A 17,745-nucleotide genomic window follows, 5' to 3' on the forward strand; every position below is an offset into this window, starting at 1 on the left:
AAGAACAGGCAAGGCAAGAGTACCAAATGGAGTAAAAGATATCGTATCAAAAAATTCTTTTTTTTTGTTCTTTCATATATATATATATATTTATATAGGACTAATAATTCTCTTTTTTAACTACCGTATGCAAAGCAAAGGAATGCCCTTTTTCATTTTTTCCTCAAGCCTCGGCCTTCCCTAAGTAGAGCCAACTTTAGTTTTTTAAAGAAGAGCCAACTTTATCATTATTTTAGCTTGGAAATAAAACAAAACAAACAAAAACAGACTGGACACGATTTGGGGACGGGGGCATAAGAGCATCCTGGAATCCTGTCCGATGTGGCGTCGAGTCTCAGCGTGGGGGGGGGGTCGCTTTTAGGCGTGTCCAGGTGCGGGTCCGATTGCGCGTCATGGAGGGGGCCATGGCCTCAGCGGCAGAATGTCTTGCCCCTGTAAAAATGATAACAGTATAATATAGCATTAACCGTAAAGGACAACTTTCTATTCAATCTACTGAATTGGATACCATACAGTGTGTCGCAAGCCTCAATGACAGTTTGTCACCTCCCCCTTCACATTCAATAGATCCCATGATCTTTTGTGGCCAGATTTCCTGGGCTCTAGGACTATAGTAAATAACCAACAAGAAATCGCCATAACATTTTGTAAGAATAAAAATGAAAGGAAGCAGCAAATGGAAAACTTTTACTTTCTCTAATAACCTAAACATGAACCTTGTGATCTGCGCGAGTATAAATGAAATGGCAGAGAGACAACAAAGGGACTTGTATGATCTAATATTATATGATAGACCATTTTAATAATCTTATGATGAAGTATGACTGGCACTGTTTGACGTCATTTAAAAGCCAACACTTCACCGTCTATATACATCAGTGTTTTCAGTGGTTTACGAAAGAGGGCACTCTTACGCAACCTGTGAGTTCATAGGGCTTCCAGATCAGAGGACAACGGGGAAAAAATGTGATCAAAACCAAACCGGAAAAGTTAAAGGATTATCGGATTTCACAAAAAAGCACTTTTAATCATTTTAGAATGACTTTGAGAGACTTTTACAGAATCCTTTGTATAGTGGTTCTTTTAGTTGGTCATTTACAGTGGTTAATGGTTTCAATGCCATTTCATGGCAGATGACACATTTTATGTAAGAAGCGTCCAGTAAAGTTTTATGGAGATATAAGAAGAAGAATATAAGAAAAACACCACTGAAATGCATGTCTGGATGACATGCCAGTGCAAGTTTAACAAAAGGCATCAAAACTCAACAATGAGGAAATAAGAGTTCTAATTGCATACTGTGAGTACACTGTGCCAAGCAACTGTCAAAGCAGATCCTTTCATTCCTAGTGGCCATAAGTCATGAGCAGAGATGGAGTTGCACGTCAAAGTCAAACACATGCGACGACAGATGAGGCTTAAATTAATGTATAAACCCGATAGCATCTAGCATCAAAACATGTCATAATGTCATCTTTTATAGCTAAGCAAAAATACAGCCAAAACAAAGTCCCCCAGGAACATAATTCCTTGGATTGAATTATTTCAACCTGAAACCTAGGCATTCTATTGGTTACTACTGTAGTAGAATCGTTTTACTCTATAAACAGTCCTCTCCCAGAACAGGAACCAAGCTACTGCTAGGTGATACTGTTCTGGTTAAACATTGACATCTGAGCAAAGGGATTGCAATGTTCTCAGTCACCACGGGCTGGATACATCGATTGTTTTGAACTCGTAAGGATTAGATGGCGAATGTGTGTGTGTGGGCGACCCGACTCGCACCGTGTCTCAGCTTTGCATGTCTTCTGTGCAAAGTGCCTATAAAAATTCCAATCAGCCCCACTTCAAACAGTGCAACACGTCATGCCTATCTATAAACATCTAAAACCCCACACACCTCCAAAGCACACAGAAAGATTGCTCCCAAGACCGCAGCTGGGTTCAGAGAAACCTAAATATGTAGCTGCACTGACTTTACTGACAAAGCACCCGACTGTACGTTATCAGTGAGGTTATCTGAAAATAAAAATCAAGCTTGCGGTTTACTTACAGTACAGCTGAAACTGAAGTCAGATGTTTACGAAGATATTATGAAGCAATAACTTGAAATAACAAACAAGTGGTAGTATAAAAATAGAGGTAAGCATTTGAGTAATGGAGACAGACTGGAACCCATACCACACACTCGCACCCTCTACCTTTGTTCGGTGGTTGGTTGGAGTTTGTTCTGAACTACAAACCATGGCAAACGCTGAAGATGTGACTTGCAATTGTTTTGGAAAATAACCTTTATGCACAAAAGTTTAGAACTTAACCAAATTAATAAAATCACCCATACACAAGCTTAGAAATTCTGAGCTTGTACATCTTCCGTTCTTTCTTTTATAAAATAATCGTGATATTGATTTCAAGTCTGTCGCACAACCCTATTACACATTTCTTTTTAAACGAGGTCCCAAGTGTAAATGAGTTCCTAATTTTGATGGACAGAACAACATGGCAGGGTGCGTTCAGCGGCTACTTACGACATTGTCTTCATCTCCTTCTTCTCTGCGTCGGGCCGGGCTCGGTTCAGAACCTTAAGGAAATCTGAAGTCTTGGCCCTCATACGTGTGTGAATGTAGGCCTGTGGAAGCATGGAATAAAGCAAAATAAAATTACAAGACTGAAAATGTATTGATAATGTTTTAGGCGGAACCAGCTGCAGAAACAGATTTGAGGCATTGCTTTCATGACATTTCTGAGACCATTCATGTTTCTGGAAGATCTAAAACTTGTATTCTATTGCTAGTTTGACGATAGTGATGAATTACTCTTTCACCTTAAAATAACTATGCTAGTGGCTTGTGAGCTGGTAGATCTGCTATTTTCGGTGCGCAGCATGCTTTCAAAGAAGACACGCTGACTTCTATGGAATCCAAATTACTGAGAACTTTAATCATGGACATGCAAACCAAACAAGTTTTAAATGATGCGTGTGTGTGGGAGAGGGGGTGGGTGAATAGTTTACGGAGTAAAAGGCACACTCAAACATAGCCTAAACAGTAAACACACACGCCCCAATTGTTCCTTCCTTGACATTTTCATTCATCCGATAATTGTGCATGCGACCACACGCACGCACACAAGTCAGACAAAAACAAACAAAAAGCCAGCATGTACACACCCAGTCGGATAATTTTCTTGTACATTCAATACATGACAGTAGTGAGTGATACGTTGATTTATGTGTAGGAGTAGGCCTACAGTATATATGCAAATTAATGTAACAGGTAAACTTACATTTAAGGCATGATAAATGTAAAAACACATGAATAATGTTCCTCCTTCTCCAGTCCTCACAGCTTCTTACTTTTAACCCATTTAGACCTGACTGACACTAGATTCTAAAAATGTCTTCAAAATTCTGACAGTTTTCAGAAAACCCTATGTTTCTATGTCAGTGGTGCTCAACCTTTTTCATGTCAAGGAAATATGTTGTTTCAGAGACCCCCCCCAGAAGCAAAGATTTGAGTTAAAAACGTTCGCTCTGAAAGAATATATTTTGAAAGATTTGCGCCACATTTTCAGAGCTACATCTGCTATTTTTCAATGGCTAAAGTATAACATAATGCTATAAACACTAAGGTCGCATTCTCACCAGAGAGCTTTGCTGCGATTAAAACGAATCCTGCTGCGCATTTTCAGAAAGTGCGCTTCGTTTGGCAGGTGTGAAGGCTCTTTCGAATCCTAATGCGCAACAAAGAACCGCATTTTACTCCGAGCAAAAACGGGGGTTTCGCTTCGCTTCCAATCGCGCTTGACTACGATTCGGTGCAGGTGTGAATGCAATCCGCAGCAAATACAGGAAATGAAGCAAACATACGTCAGGCGGGTGAGGAGCTGAACACAGTTGGAGACGGAGAAGGCATATTTTACGCAGCGCAAAGATGTCCCGTTACCGTGGATAGACGTGGTCGAATGAGGAGAGTGGAGACTGAAGCCCTGATCGAAATGAGGACGAGTACATTAATCAATTGCTTAAGAAAACACAAACACTGCAGTGCAGTGTAATAGTATTATAGCCTACAGAATATTCTGTCTGTCTGTGCGTGCCGTAAACATGGAGTGCTGTCACTGCGTGGGGACTAGTGGGGAGTAGGAACTTTCATCTCGATAAACTTGTAAACATTTTGCGCTGCTGTCTGTTATATCAGTGCGCTCAGCGCTGTGCCTCCATGCCCAAAAGAACAGTGCGTGCGTGGCTGCGTGCTTATAGTGAGAGAGCGAGAGAGGGGGGGGCAGTCCCAGACCGTCGGCACGACACATAATGCACGTTATGAGTATAATTATCACCATAGATTTATCATTTCACTGTGTAGGCTAGTTTATGAATGTAACACATTGATAAAGGTCCCCCCTGCTGCGTTTCCAATTGCTGCGGATCATGACAGTGTGAAGGCAAACCGTAGCCAATTAAATATGCAAGAATCCCATTTCTCCTCCCATACGCATTCGAGTCTACCGAAGTATTAGGTGAGAATGCGACCTAAAAGGGGTTCCCGTTCAGAATGGGTTAAACCACATATACCATCCCTGATACTACAAAACCACAAACGGCGAAAATAGCACATCTACATCTATAAGTGAAAATAACAAACTAAACGTTGTGATCTTGCAGATCTGCCATTTACAGTGTTTTTAAAAGAAAATTGCCAGAAACAGGGATGCCAGGATTAATATAGTGAAAGCCTTTCATTGAAGATGATTTGTTTTCAGTGTTGTGTCGTAACATATTTTACATACTAGATTCCTACTGACATATCTGCCTCTGAAATGTCAACCATGTGAGGGAACAGGTATAATTAGAGGTTATGGTCAATTGGAAGCTACAGTACACCCATTCCCCCCAATCTCACCTGGACTTTCTATTGTGCAAAAGTTTCAGTAACGTTATATTTAGACAAGAATGGAGGCCAGCAACTCTTTTACAAGAGGAGGAGGGGGTCAGTAATGATAAACACCTGTTTGCACTTTGCTGAAGCATTCACTTCACCATCTTTGGTGAAGACAATTAGGTACCTCTCACATACCGTACACCTTGGGAAAATAGTACAAACGCCTACACACTTTCACGCCGCTCTGCTTTGAACGCGGTAATTTTGTTAATGGTTATAGAACATATGACATTTTTTTATTATGATTAATAGTAATATTGTGAACAATATCACTGGGACCCCCAGTTGAATAGTTATGGGTCTCTGTAACTCTGTGCACGAATGGGTCCATTGCATTCGTACACACAGAGTTAATAGGGACAGAACATTTTAATCAAAGGGGCTATTTGGCCGCATGCATATCAAACTGGGGGGCGGTCGCTTGTTATCTTTTACGTTAGAGAAGTGCTGAAACAAGCATTAACCCATTTTTGGCGGGAACCCCTTTTGGTGTTTTAAACATTATGTTATAATTTAGCTATTGAAAAATAGCAGATCTACAAGCTCATAGCTTGTACGTCTGCTATTTTTTTTAAATCGAAGAACGACTGACATAGAAACATATCTTTTTCAAAAACTGTCAGGATGTAGAAAACATTTTAAAATCTGATCTCAGGTCAGAATGGGTTAAGCAGCCTCACCTTGGAGCACTTTATGTGGTAGTGCAGGTAGTCCCTGAAGGTATGGATGAGGTTGATGGTGTTGTCTCTGGCATTGGCATTGGTGTGACGAGGGAATAGCACTGCATGAACAGAACAGTGAGAACTTAAAAGCTTTAGAAAACAAATCTGGTATAAAGGAAAAAAGAATCTGGTAGTATAAAATAAATTAAGACAAAACCATTTCACATATCTATACAAAATAAAACTATAGGACTCGGGTTATCAACTGGGTTAAGTTGCCTTTTAACGGCGGGTAATTGTTTAATCCAGGGTTGCACCGCGTGCAATACGCTAAACCCAGACCTGGTGACGAGGCCTTCACGTTATGATGACAAAACCGGAAATCAATCCATGCTCTGGGCTGATCCCTAGCAGCCCAGAGCATGGGTTCTGGGAAATAAAGGCCCAATGCAAGTGAACGAGGGGGTAGGGACAATCTTGGCTCGCTTTGCTCTTTGTCTGTGACCCGGATCAAGGAAGTGGCTTTTTTGTCGGCTCAATAACAAATGCTGGGAGTGTTTACTAGCGGTTTTTCATGGATCAAAAGCGCAAATACTTCGGCTGCAAAGGTAATAAAACAATCTAGGCAGCGTAGAATATTTGATTAAATAGCGGGGAATGCGGGTTATGCCGGCAACATGTTAATGCCGATGATTCTAACACTTATGTAAAGCATGGGTTCCCAACGTTTCTATTACCATGGAACGGCTGACAGTTCATAAAATGTTCGTGGACCGGCATGGCTAGGGGGTTGGGGGCGCATCATCGTACCAAAACACAGAAGACAGTTGACTGGCTGACTAACCGCTGCTATATTAGTATATCACAACATAATGTTATATCATTGACCATATCATTGATCCTGGTGACGCACGGTTATAGATTCACGGTCAGAAACTTGGGATCCCCTTCTCGCGTACCAATGGGATATGTCCCCGAGTACCAGAACACATACCTGGTTGGGACTCTCTGGTTATCTATGTTATCTCTTAAAGGTTGGTGGCTCTAACAGTAAAGTAAAGGACTGACCGAATGTGATGTATCCGATGTTATCTCCCACAGCAGCGTCTGTGTCTTTGAGCTCCAAAGGGGGCTCCCGGTGACTGAACAGCACCTGTGGGGCTGTGTGGCTGGCTCTCCGACCCTCCTTGAACTCCTAAACACACACATACACACAAACGTGTGAAAAGATACGAGTACTGTTTGACATAGAGAGAAGAATCCCTCACACCCCTGTCCCGAAATAAAATTGACCTTTATCTTGCGGAAGAAAACCTCAAAAGCCTCATTTCGTGATAGTACACAAGTTCCCAGTCCACCCGCTACACCTGTACAAACTTAGTAGTGTACTTAAACATAGACTAAGCTTGGACAAATAAGGTGCGGTCGGGGTTTCGCTCCCGTCTCGCCAAGCTGACCGCTGAGACGACCCACTGACCTGCATGAAAACCTTGCCGATGATGACATCATCGTCGTCTTTGAACACCGTGCTGAACACCACCGTCACTCTGTCTTTCTTGGCCTCCACATACCTGAGGACAAACAATATGACCTCCGTTTAGAAAAGGATTAAGGCAAGAATGAAAATAAGGGGCAAGGGTTTTTGTTTAAGGTCACACTGCAATCTGGTCTGGTGAGAGACTTTTAAGCAGGTTGGCCAAAATCCTTAACTGCACTTTACTTAAGTTGGTCATGAATGTTTAGACAAAATTAGACGATAATTTGGCAATTAAGATGTCATCCTGAGTTGTCATTATCAACTCAACAAAAGAAGAAGAAACTAGAAAGATTGTCTATGATGTTATCTATGATGTAAGACTCCATATTTGGGCATGGTACAATCTGTCCACAATTCACGTCCGTTATAAAATTCAAAGCTAAATAGTTCAAAAAATATACACATAAGGTGAAAACAACAAAAACATGTATGACTACTTCCTTGGCAACGCGCAGAAGTAATTTGGTGGTGATCAGTAGACAGACAAAAGTGCCAAGACAAAATCGCTCCCGTGTCCAACCATCTCAAATTTGTTGTCTCCACCAGGCCGAATAGGGGAGAGTATGTTTTGCACTCCGTCCATGCGTGCGTACGTGCAGCTAATCTCCGGCACCGTTAACCCAGTCGATGCCAAATTTTGCACACACACACTCCCTGGATGCCAACGATGAACCTCTGCCCCAAATCATCCAGAACGGCCTGTTATAGTGCCGTTCTGGAACGGTGCTTTTGTTACAAACTCCCACAAATCGTTACACACCATGGCATCTCTATAGTAATGTGTTCAAGCCAGATCTGTCCAATATTTCATATTCCATCCCGATTGGCAAAAGAAAAGCCTCAGATCATGAACGCAGTGTGCAATTTACATGAAATCTTCATTCTGGGCGGGAACCCCTTTTGGTGTTAGCATTATGTTATGCTTTAGCTATTGAAAAATAGCAGATCTACAAGCCACTCTGTGGCACGCTACGAGCTTGTAGGTCTGCTATTTTTGAAAAATCGAAGAACGACTGACATAGAAACAGCTTTTTCAGAAAACTGTCAGGATGTAGAAGACATTTTTAGAATCTGATCTCAGGTCAGAATGGGCTAGTTTGCTCTCTTTTTAACCTACATGGACTCGTCGTCTCTGTAGTGGACCACAGCTCTGGACTCGCCCTCCTTGCCTTCTTCCTGGAACTTGAAGTATTTCTCGAAGACCGAAGCGAAACAGTTCCTCTTGAGCATGCCCGCTTGGTGGATGACGTCCTCCTTGTTTTCTGGCACGTTGTCCAGGTCGAACAGCAGGGACACATTGTAGCCTGGGACACAACCAGTTAAAAGATGATGAGGACACATTGTAGCCTGGTACACAACCAGTTAAAAGATGATGACACATTGTAGCCTGGTACACAACCAGTTAAAAGATGATGACACATTGTAGCCTGGGACACAACCAGTTAAAAGATGATGAGGACACATTGTAGCCTGGTACACAACCAGTTAAAAGATGATGAGGACACATTGTAGCCTGGGAAAACAACCACTTTTCCCAGGAAAACCTAAGATGTGTTGTGTAAGTAGTGACCACCGCGGCATGACGAAAACTGGACAATGAATAGGGGTTAAGACGTGTATACACGTTACCGATCAGTGCAGTCATTACCTTTGCTGACCTTTCTTATTGTATGTTTTTCTCGTTTAATTTGTTAGATGTGTACAACTATAGCAGCCACTAGCTGCTGTAATACATTCGTGTTGTACTATAAACAGCGCGTGCTACCGCCATGGCAGTTGCTTACAGAACTCTCCACAGTGCAACGCTATGTGATGTAGATTCCCACCAGGGTAATTATGTAAAGATAACATTATGTTAAAATCACATTGTTATATGGCTCATTACCAAAAATTAAAGATTGATTTAGCGGCGCCACGTAAGCAAATGACACAATATTGACATTGGTTGCAGTAGGCTATTTGTTATTTGCCAGCACGTCTTGTAATGTGCACATGTTCGGTCGATCCTCATAACATCAAACTGGTTTAAGCTCGTACACCGGACTGGGTAAACCGGAAATCAAAAATGCATGTCTTTGATCATCAGTGACAAAAGGCTTCATTAGCTGAACTCACAGGCACCAACTATGACAGGCTGTCAATCACCCAATTAAGCCATGAATGTAGTCATGTTCCGCTTATTGCCTTTGATGACAAAAGCTTCAATGGATGAATGTCAGGTCCAATGCTGTGTTCTGGGAGGGGTCAACTTACTTGACTCTGGAGAAACAAGGTATGTCCCATAGACCCTTTTCAGCAGCTGAAATGATAGGAACACAATTTATTTAGAGTTTACACAAGAACAATGAAACGTGAAATCAAGGGAAAATTGGAAAACATGCCGAAAACATTAAAGGAGTAGTTACGCTACGAGACTCAAGTCTTAAATGAGTCATCTATTTAATGACCCAGTCATCAAAGTATTGGCTCAGGATTGTCAGGAATGCAACAAAAAGTAAAACAATCTCCATGAATTCATGGTGTGATTAATAGAACATAGGTGATTTCTTTAGGTGAACTACTAAAAAAGGAAGGTGATTTTTAAAGTGAACTACTTCACAAATAAAAAATAAAGGAACGTTAAAAGGGAAACTTTGCCTATTTCCAACCAGAATCTTCTGTATGTTTGTGAAGCCTTATTCTTCAATTTGCATACACCACACACACACCATACTTACGCACTCACACACAGACTCACCCACACATTCATCATACCTTATGTTTGATTACTTTGTCTAAGTTTATATTTATGGGTTTCTTTTCTCACATGCACTTATTTTACTCTTTGAATAATGTTACCTTTTTGTACTGTTTTTATTGTGCGGATAAATACTGTTTTTATTGTGCGGATAAATATAACTAAAATAAAACTCCTGCTACTGTGAGGAGAACATATGAAAATTCGACACATTTCCCAAAGCCTTTGTATCTTGAGAGCTCGCTTAATGTTGATGTGTAGGCTGGTGGAGTTTAGTCTGTAGAAGTCCGTTTTGCAGGACAAAACTGAAAACTGAATAATCTATGTAAAAGAATAAAACGAATCCAACCAACAGCGAGCAGTACAAACATTAACGGTTCATGGTTACATTTGTTAAATTATCACTGAGGATTTTACAGTGTAGATTGGGATCGCTGAGGCAAACAAATGTCAAGCTTTTTAATTTAAAAAGATGAACTAGGCTAACTAGGTATTAAAAGAAAACCATACATATACTACGGTAGGCCAAGTAAGGGAGACTGTCTACTTTCACATAAAATGGGTTATTGAAAGGATTAGGACTAGAGACATGATGCATACAGGAGTCATCTATCAGCATCTTAAAAAGCCAAAAAGACAAACTTGCCCTACCACAATAGGCTCGTCTATTAGTGAAAAACCAGAGACGGGTTGTGTTGAGCAGATAATTGCAGCTTGGCTAGGATGAAAATAGACACATGGCTCCAGTCTGAAATCGCTACCTGTCACTGTGGAATGGACAGCACTAAGCTAGGTGGCATCATGCAAATCAGGCGGCGGTACGGAAGACATGCAGCTCTTTTCAGGTGAAAAATTATTCACTCTTGCTCCAGCCTGCCCAAGAACAACACTGGCCAGCATTCAATTCCAAAGAAAGCAGTGGCTGTGTGCGTGTTTCCCCAACACACACCTTGATATGCATCAGTTCCAAGATTAGCCTCATTGGAAACATGCTAGATGCATAATGCATATGGCTGCACTAAGTGCAGCATGTGCGTGTGTGTGTGTGTTGCATACAAGGCCGCTGGGTCGCGAGACAAATTTCAGTGCAAACTGACAATAAAGTACTAGATCATTTCAAATAAGAGTACGCACACAGGTGACAGTGACGCAATGCTTGATAGGTATCAGTTTCAAGATTAGCCTCATTGGAAACATGCTCTAAGCTTATGGCTGCAGTGTTTGATAAGAATACACACACACAGATGACTGTGACAATGCTTGATAGGTATCAATCAGTTGTAAGATTAGTCTCAATGGAAGGATGGAACACTTAAAACATTTGGATTGCACTATCCCATAACTCAGTGGTGGACAGTAAACATACCTTTACAGTTACTTTACACTAGTATTTAAGAAAGACAAGTATACTGTACTTACTCCAAGTACATTTTTGAACATCTATACTTAAACTAGTATTTGTGGATACTTATGCCTTTCACTCCACTACATTTTCAAGGCAAATGTTGTATTTTGACTCGACTAAAAATCCCCTTTTTTCCTGCATTTCAATACAGTAATGCATTCATATATTCTTTTTTAATGCACTTAGTTTGTACTTTTGAATACTTTTGACTGAGCATCTTTTCTTTCATTTGTAGTGGAGTGATATTTGACCGTCCAGGAGTATCTATACTTTGACTTGTACTGGGCTTGAGCAGCCTACTTGTCCACCACTGCCTACTCTGCATCCTGTCATGGTCAACGGCTTCCTTTTCACGCAGGCTTCTTGGTCCTGCTGAGCCCCATGCATCTCCCCGTCTGCCCTCGTAGACCGAGCCAACGAGGAGGGCAGTGGTCCACTGGAAGGCAGCCAAGGCACTTCATTCAGCAGCGGCGCGTGTCGCTCCGGCACAGTCAGCGCTTCCTCATTTTGGCTGACTCACAGGGCATACATCCTGTTTTTAGCAGAGTCTTCATTTCCATACAAGGAGAAGGAGTGTGTGCGTGTGTGTGCTGACATATTCAGCTCTTCTGTAGCTTTACTCATGTTGAGGGGTCTGAATTTAGATCGGTTTGAGCAGCAAAAACGCAACTACATTCCCTCATGTGTCAGACGGATTTGAACCACATTGGTTGATGTACAGGAAACAGGACTGTAAGCCTGTATGTGTGAAGAAAAAAAGAGCACGTGCACACACGTATGTGTGAGTGTGTGAGAGATTTACACAGAAAATCTGTGTGTGTGTGTGTGTGTGTGTGTGTGTGTGTGTAATGACTTCCGAGTCCCGACAAGATTAATCTGTGTGACACTTTCTCTCTCTCACACACACACACACACACACACACACACACACACACACACACACACACACACACACCTTGAGGGAAGTGACTGCAAGAGCAGCCTGGCTTAAACCATGTCTGCTTCCGTCTTAACTTGTAAAATAAAAACCATGTCTATGAGGAACAAGACCCGACAGATATAGCCCATTTGGTAAATAGACCTCAGGGTATATAAAAAAAAAATTAAAGACAGCATGTCACCCATTTACCCTTGTATGTGCGTGCGTGCGTGCGTGAGTGTGTGCTCCTCTCACCTCGTCAGCCCCGTGCTCCTGCAGCTCCTTGTAGAATTTTAGGGAGATGCTGACCATCACCTTGGTCTTTTCCCCATTGGGGTTAGAGATGTGGTACAGCACGCCATCGAAATCTATGGCCATCAGAGAAATGCTTAGGGTCTACTCTGTCAAACAAGGCCTAAATGATCACCTATAAGGGTCTAGTGGTCATCTATGAGGCTGGACCAAGGGCAGTCCCCCAGGAGTCTATACTAGGCTCCGTCGTCGTTTCCTCGTTATACACAAACAGTCTCTTTGCCAAAATAGCCGATCGAAAAAGCTCACAACGCGTCAAACAGACTCAACACCTTATGAGCTTGTAGATCTTCTATTTTCACAGACCACACAATAGGGATGCAAGGTTTCAAAAGGTTAAATATCACAGTGCTTCTGAAAATCTCTTATCGTTTGGGTTAATTTCATAATATTCTATTAGTAGGCATATTTCTATTATTAAGCCCTTCACCTAATTTAAGTAAAAGAATTACCCACAAGGATACATTCTGACACTTGAGTTAAATTAACTCTAGATTTTACCGTGCTGATAATAATCCCAACATGGATGTAAACGGCTAATGACAATGCCTGAATGCCACTAGATGCTTTATTGTAATACGATGAAAAGAGACAGACATGATATGACCTCACCTGCAAAGGTCACCTCCACAGCCTCTGGTTTGGTTCTGCCAACAAGAAAACAGTTTGACGTAAACAACAATGAAATACAGAAAACAGTTTCAAGGAAACTGATGCGCACACACACACACACACACACACACACACACACACACACACACACTGTAGTATTTGAATATACTTGAATGCACAATGTCTGTACTTGTTTTTTGTGGTTTTACTGCACTATAATTGTACAGTACGTATTTTTATGTGGCAGCTGGCATGTCCACGAAAAATTTCCCTAAGGGGTAAATAAAGCAACCTTGCCTTCAACCCTCAAGAACTCCACTGTTATTTTTGAAGGAATGAAAACTTATTGAGCTATTACTTAACCACTTCCCCAACGTGGCATCCCTGTTTGGGCACATAATAATTATAATATAGATGAAAATTTCCCCAAATTTTCTAAAATAGGCTTAGCACATCTACAACAAGCTTCATGCCATGCCCATGTGCTTTGTAGCTTGGCTATTTGTGTTACCTTGTTGCATGACAAGACATAATAAAACTACTAGCCTGGCAATGGCATCCTGTGACATATGCAATTAAATATTTAACTAAACTTACATGTGTATGCGCAGTATTTATTTATATATATATACATACACACACACACATATATACACACACACATACACACACACACAAAGTTATTAATTTCCATAATCTGCTAAACTGGTGCAGGTGGTAAAGTACTGTTGAGACTTGCCCAGGTTGCAGTAATACAAGTAGAGCTACAGTATTAGCCTTGGCTTGTATTGACTTGACCCAGGAATGCGGAAGGACGCCGCAGAGGAAAGGGCGATGTCTTGGGCTACGTTATAGTGTGGCCACTGTGGCACGCACAAACACACACTGGTGCATGTACAGTACAGCAAGGTGCTTTGACGTTAAACGGACGAATGGCACTTAATTCATTATCACCGTGCACACAGCTGAGAGAGATATGACATGTTTTGTAGTCAGTCTGCAGGTAACCACTAACCAGAGGCAGTTTTTCTCTGCTCACATCGTACAGTTCACCTGGCAGTGGGAGAACCACCACCATCTCATTCATTGTGGAATAAACCCGAGCAACCGAGTTGTTTAAACGTGGATTTGATTGATTTTAAATCGGATCCTGGCAACAGAGACAGACACCATACACAACTAACTGATCATCACCCAGTACAACACACCGCTAGCCTGCTAGCTCGCTAGCTAGCCTGTTAGCATCAGCAGACACACCCCACCTAGGTGTGTCTCTATGTGTTGGCTAGTCGTGCCTGTCTACCAGTCAGTCTCTTTTAACATGATCAATTATAAACTGCAGCAAACATGCAGCCCCTCATGCACGGCTATAACAACCACCCAGCCGGGGTTCTGCTATTTATCTGTCATCCCCCGTTGGTCGTCAGGCGGCTCGGCTAGCCACGCTAGCTGACGTTAGCATCGATGCTAACGCCGTCTGGAACAAAACCCCTGTGTCTCACCCGTTGGATGCGGCGTCAAACTTTAGCGTCAGCGTCTCTTCTATGATCCGGTTGTTGATTTCTAACAGAATCATCGCAGCGGACGCCCGGTCGGAAGGAGACGAGTGAATGGGTTTAGGGTCGTATTATTATTTCGCTTGGTTATTATTGTAGCTTCTTTTGTGTCAAATTTCTTGCCAAAGATTTTTTCCTTCCTTGACAGACCCGCTGCTTCCGCCAAGGCTTCCTCCTGTCACTTCCGCGTGTCTCGCCGGGGCACGTGACCAGCACGTCACCAAAACTGGAATTAAGAGCTAAAATGCTTAAATGACAATTAAATTATAATATGGCTGTAATATTTTTGTATAACTGTCTACTGAAGGATAAGGAAATAACAGTGGAGAGTGAAATATATGATTTGAAGTCATTCTTATACATTCTCTCATTGGAATAACTTGAAAATAAACTTAGAATTTAATTTAAAATATATGTTAAAAGAGATTATATCTTGTCATTAACTGTGCACTTCTTGTCCAATGAAACTCAACTTGTTGATGAATAGATAGATAATAAATAATTGTCTATTATAAAATATCACAGACATGCTTGGGGGATGTTCACTCACACCTGCGTTTTATGGGACCAAGTGAAGTAACCACTCTCTGCTGACCCTCATAAACAAAACAGACAGGTACTTTAAAGATTACATTTCTAAAATGACAGAATGTGTCGCTATGAATGAGTTAAATGTATGTATGGTGCACAGAATGTGCATATTGTATAACATAGTTTTCATAGATTTCATAGACTTGTTTGACAGCACTGTCAACAGTGTTGGACTGATGTTAATGTACAGTATGTGACATCTAGGACTACAGTAACCATTTAATTAGGTCAATACTTAGTAAACTTGATCTCTCACTCTGTACTTTCCCCCCTGTACACAAAACCTCTTTGCCATAGTAATAGTTGTCCTCAGATATAGGTGCGCTACGTTTCAAGTGGTTAATGTAAACAAAAAATCACACCCGTGTGAAGTGAGGGGCGCTCATATCATCGTACAGACGTAAAATAGACACTATACCTATATTTGCTCATGACGTAAAATTCTCCATTCATTGTCAATGAGAATTTAATGTTTGTTTAAGAAGAAGTTTGTGGACGGTAACTAAAAGCTAGGAAATCCTATCACACAATGATTTGACAGCCCCCTCACATAGGTGACCCTGTACCTGTAGTAACTCTCAGAACCTCCCTAGGGGTCCTGAACCCCCTGTTGAAGACCCCTCATATAGGCTAATTTGAGAAAATTAAGTTTGAGAAATTAAGAAATTAAGGAGTGTCTTGTCCAAGCAATTGTAATGTCATGAAACGTATACGTATAATGAGAGCTACAGTATAACTTACTTACTTTACTTACGCCTATAGCCCAACTTTGGGCATAGGCCACGAACAAGAGCTCTCCAGACATCACGGTCCTGGGCCATCTTCTCCAGCTGTCCCCATGTGTGGCCAGATCTCTTCACATCTGCATCCAGGTCACGGCGCCAGGTGTTTCGTGGTCTACAGTATAACCTATGTGTAAATATTATAGTATACAGAAACTTTATGTAACTGCTATTTGCATGACAAACAGGACAAAGACATTCCACGACATGTGGTAACCTCTATGGTGGGAACATGCCAGACATTGGAATATGAGGAGGAATGTAAGGTCAAGTTGTAGCGTTAGTGAGCAGCCTAAACCTCTTCTGACCCTGCATTATTGTCTTCTCCAAAGCAGCTCAGGCAATGGATGTTACAGCATAATTGCATCGTGCGTGTGTGCGTGCGTGTATGCATGCATGCGTGCGTGCCAATCATGGATGCCTGAATCCGCAATTCTCCATCTTATCTTTATATTTATATAATTATTATTATTTTGTATTTCTTTTGGGTTTTTTTTTTGGGGGGGGGGGGGGGGGGGGGGCGTTCTTAGTCCATCAGCCAGAGCCCCAAAATTGGAATGTTAATTATGAATTGAGTGGGCAAATCCATACCTATATTAAATTGTCTATAGGGTTAAGTAAATTAATATATGATAACCCTTCCACAGTATAGTAGATTTATCACACATTTCGTTATTTTCACCTTTCATGTATATGTGAAATGGTGAACAGGATGTGTGTGTGTGTGTGTGTGTGTGTGTGTGTGTGTGTGTGTGTGTGTGTGTGTGTGTGTGTGTGTGTGTGTGTGTGTGTGTGTGTGTGTGTGTGTGTGTGTGTGTGTGTGTGTGTGTGTGTGTGTGTGTGTGTGTGTGTGTCAATCATCATGAAACTTCCCCATGCATGCAGATGCAGTTGATTACTTACACACATACTGGGGCCATGTGTGTTGGTCTTGTTATCATCTGTTAGGCTTCTCCTGGTATGTCAACAATATTAGATAGCAGGTTAACCTTGGAGAAGCTTAAAATGACACAATAACCCTGGTTGCCCAGAACTATGCAAGTCGTGATGGCTGACGTGATGATGACAGGCGTAACTAATTGTGGCTGTAGGTCGCTGTCAGTCAGCCCGTCCGTCACGCCACCATATATGGCCGTCAGTCCGTCATGCCTTGTGACACGCTCCATACATGTGGCCGTCTCCATATATGAAGATCACAACACTGACCTCATCAAACCCAGGATAGTCATACAGTACATGGAGAATACTGGATCATCACCTAGATCGTATATGGAGCCGGCCAGCAACTCTACATCTGACCACAAATCTCAAACCCTTAGATCTCCATACTATACTGTATGGAGCTGACCTGTTCTGACATTCCAGATGTTGATCCTTCCCCGTCCTTCCTCTTCGATGTCTCCCTTTTGACTGATACCTGTCCATTCAAACTCTAGACGGGCCCACCCCAATTAGCGCGAAAACAAGAGTTCTCAACATGGCCCGAAAATGAAGGCTACCTGGACCCTAAGTGGGCTGGCCCGACTCCCGAGGCCCCGCTTGGCCTTACTAATTGGCCAATTTCTTTGCCCTAAAAACGTTTAAAAAAAGTAGGAAAAAAAGTCCATATATGGGCATTCCCAGACCTGTAGTTTCAGCGCGGCCTCGCCCTCAGCACGACCTTTCCTTGCCCTTTAGGACGAGGTCACTTCT

General features: G+C 41.8%; 1 protein-coding gene across 1 annotated transcript; it reads right to left on the bottom strand.

Annotated features, from left to right (window-relative positions):
- Nucleotides 1-351: 351 nt before the first annotated feature.
- Nucleotides 352-14,864, bottom strand: arpc2 (actin related protein 2/3 complex, subunit 2). Its single transcript, XM_080758281.1, has 10 exons — nt 14,627-14,864; nt 13,125-13,159; nt 12,456-12,568; nt 9,393-9,438; nt 8,257-8,443; nt 7,080-7,173; nt 6,671-6,797; nt 5,621-5,721; nt 2,529-2,629; nt 352-432 (listed from the first exon to the last, which is right to left on the bottom strand). Exons 1-10 carry the CDS (start codon nt 14,698-14,700, stop codon nt 411-413), a joined length of 900 nt encoding a protein of 299 aa, XP_080614407.1. The 5' UTR covers nt 14,701-14,864; the 3' UTR covers nt 352-410.
- Between the last annotated feature and the right edge of the window lie 2,881 nt (nt 14,865-17,745).

Source organism: Protomyctophum bolini (genome assembly GCF_963924005.1).
Source record: "Protomyctophum bolini genome assembly, chromosome: 24".
Lineage (NCBI taxonomy): Eukaryota > Metazoa > Chordata > Actinopteri > Myctophiformes > Myctophidae > Protomyctophum > Protomyctophum bolini.

Bases quoted from the DNA above. Each gene is read 5' to 3' on its own strand.
- arpc2 (XM_080758281.1), bottom strand. From the start codon at position 14,700: ATGATTCTGTTAGAAATCAACAACCGGATCATAGAAGAGACGCTGACG. The intron at 13,160-14,626 runs GTGAGACACAGG...TCTTGTTGGCAG, and splicing joins TTTGACGCCGCATCCAACGG to AACCAAACCAGAGGCTGTGG. The intron at 5,722-6,670 runs GTCAGTCCTTTA...CTGTTCATGCAG, and splicing joins CATCGGATACATCACATTCG to TGCTATTCCCTCGTCACACC.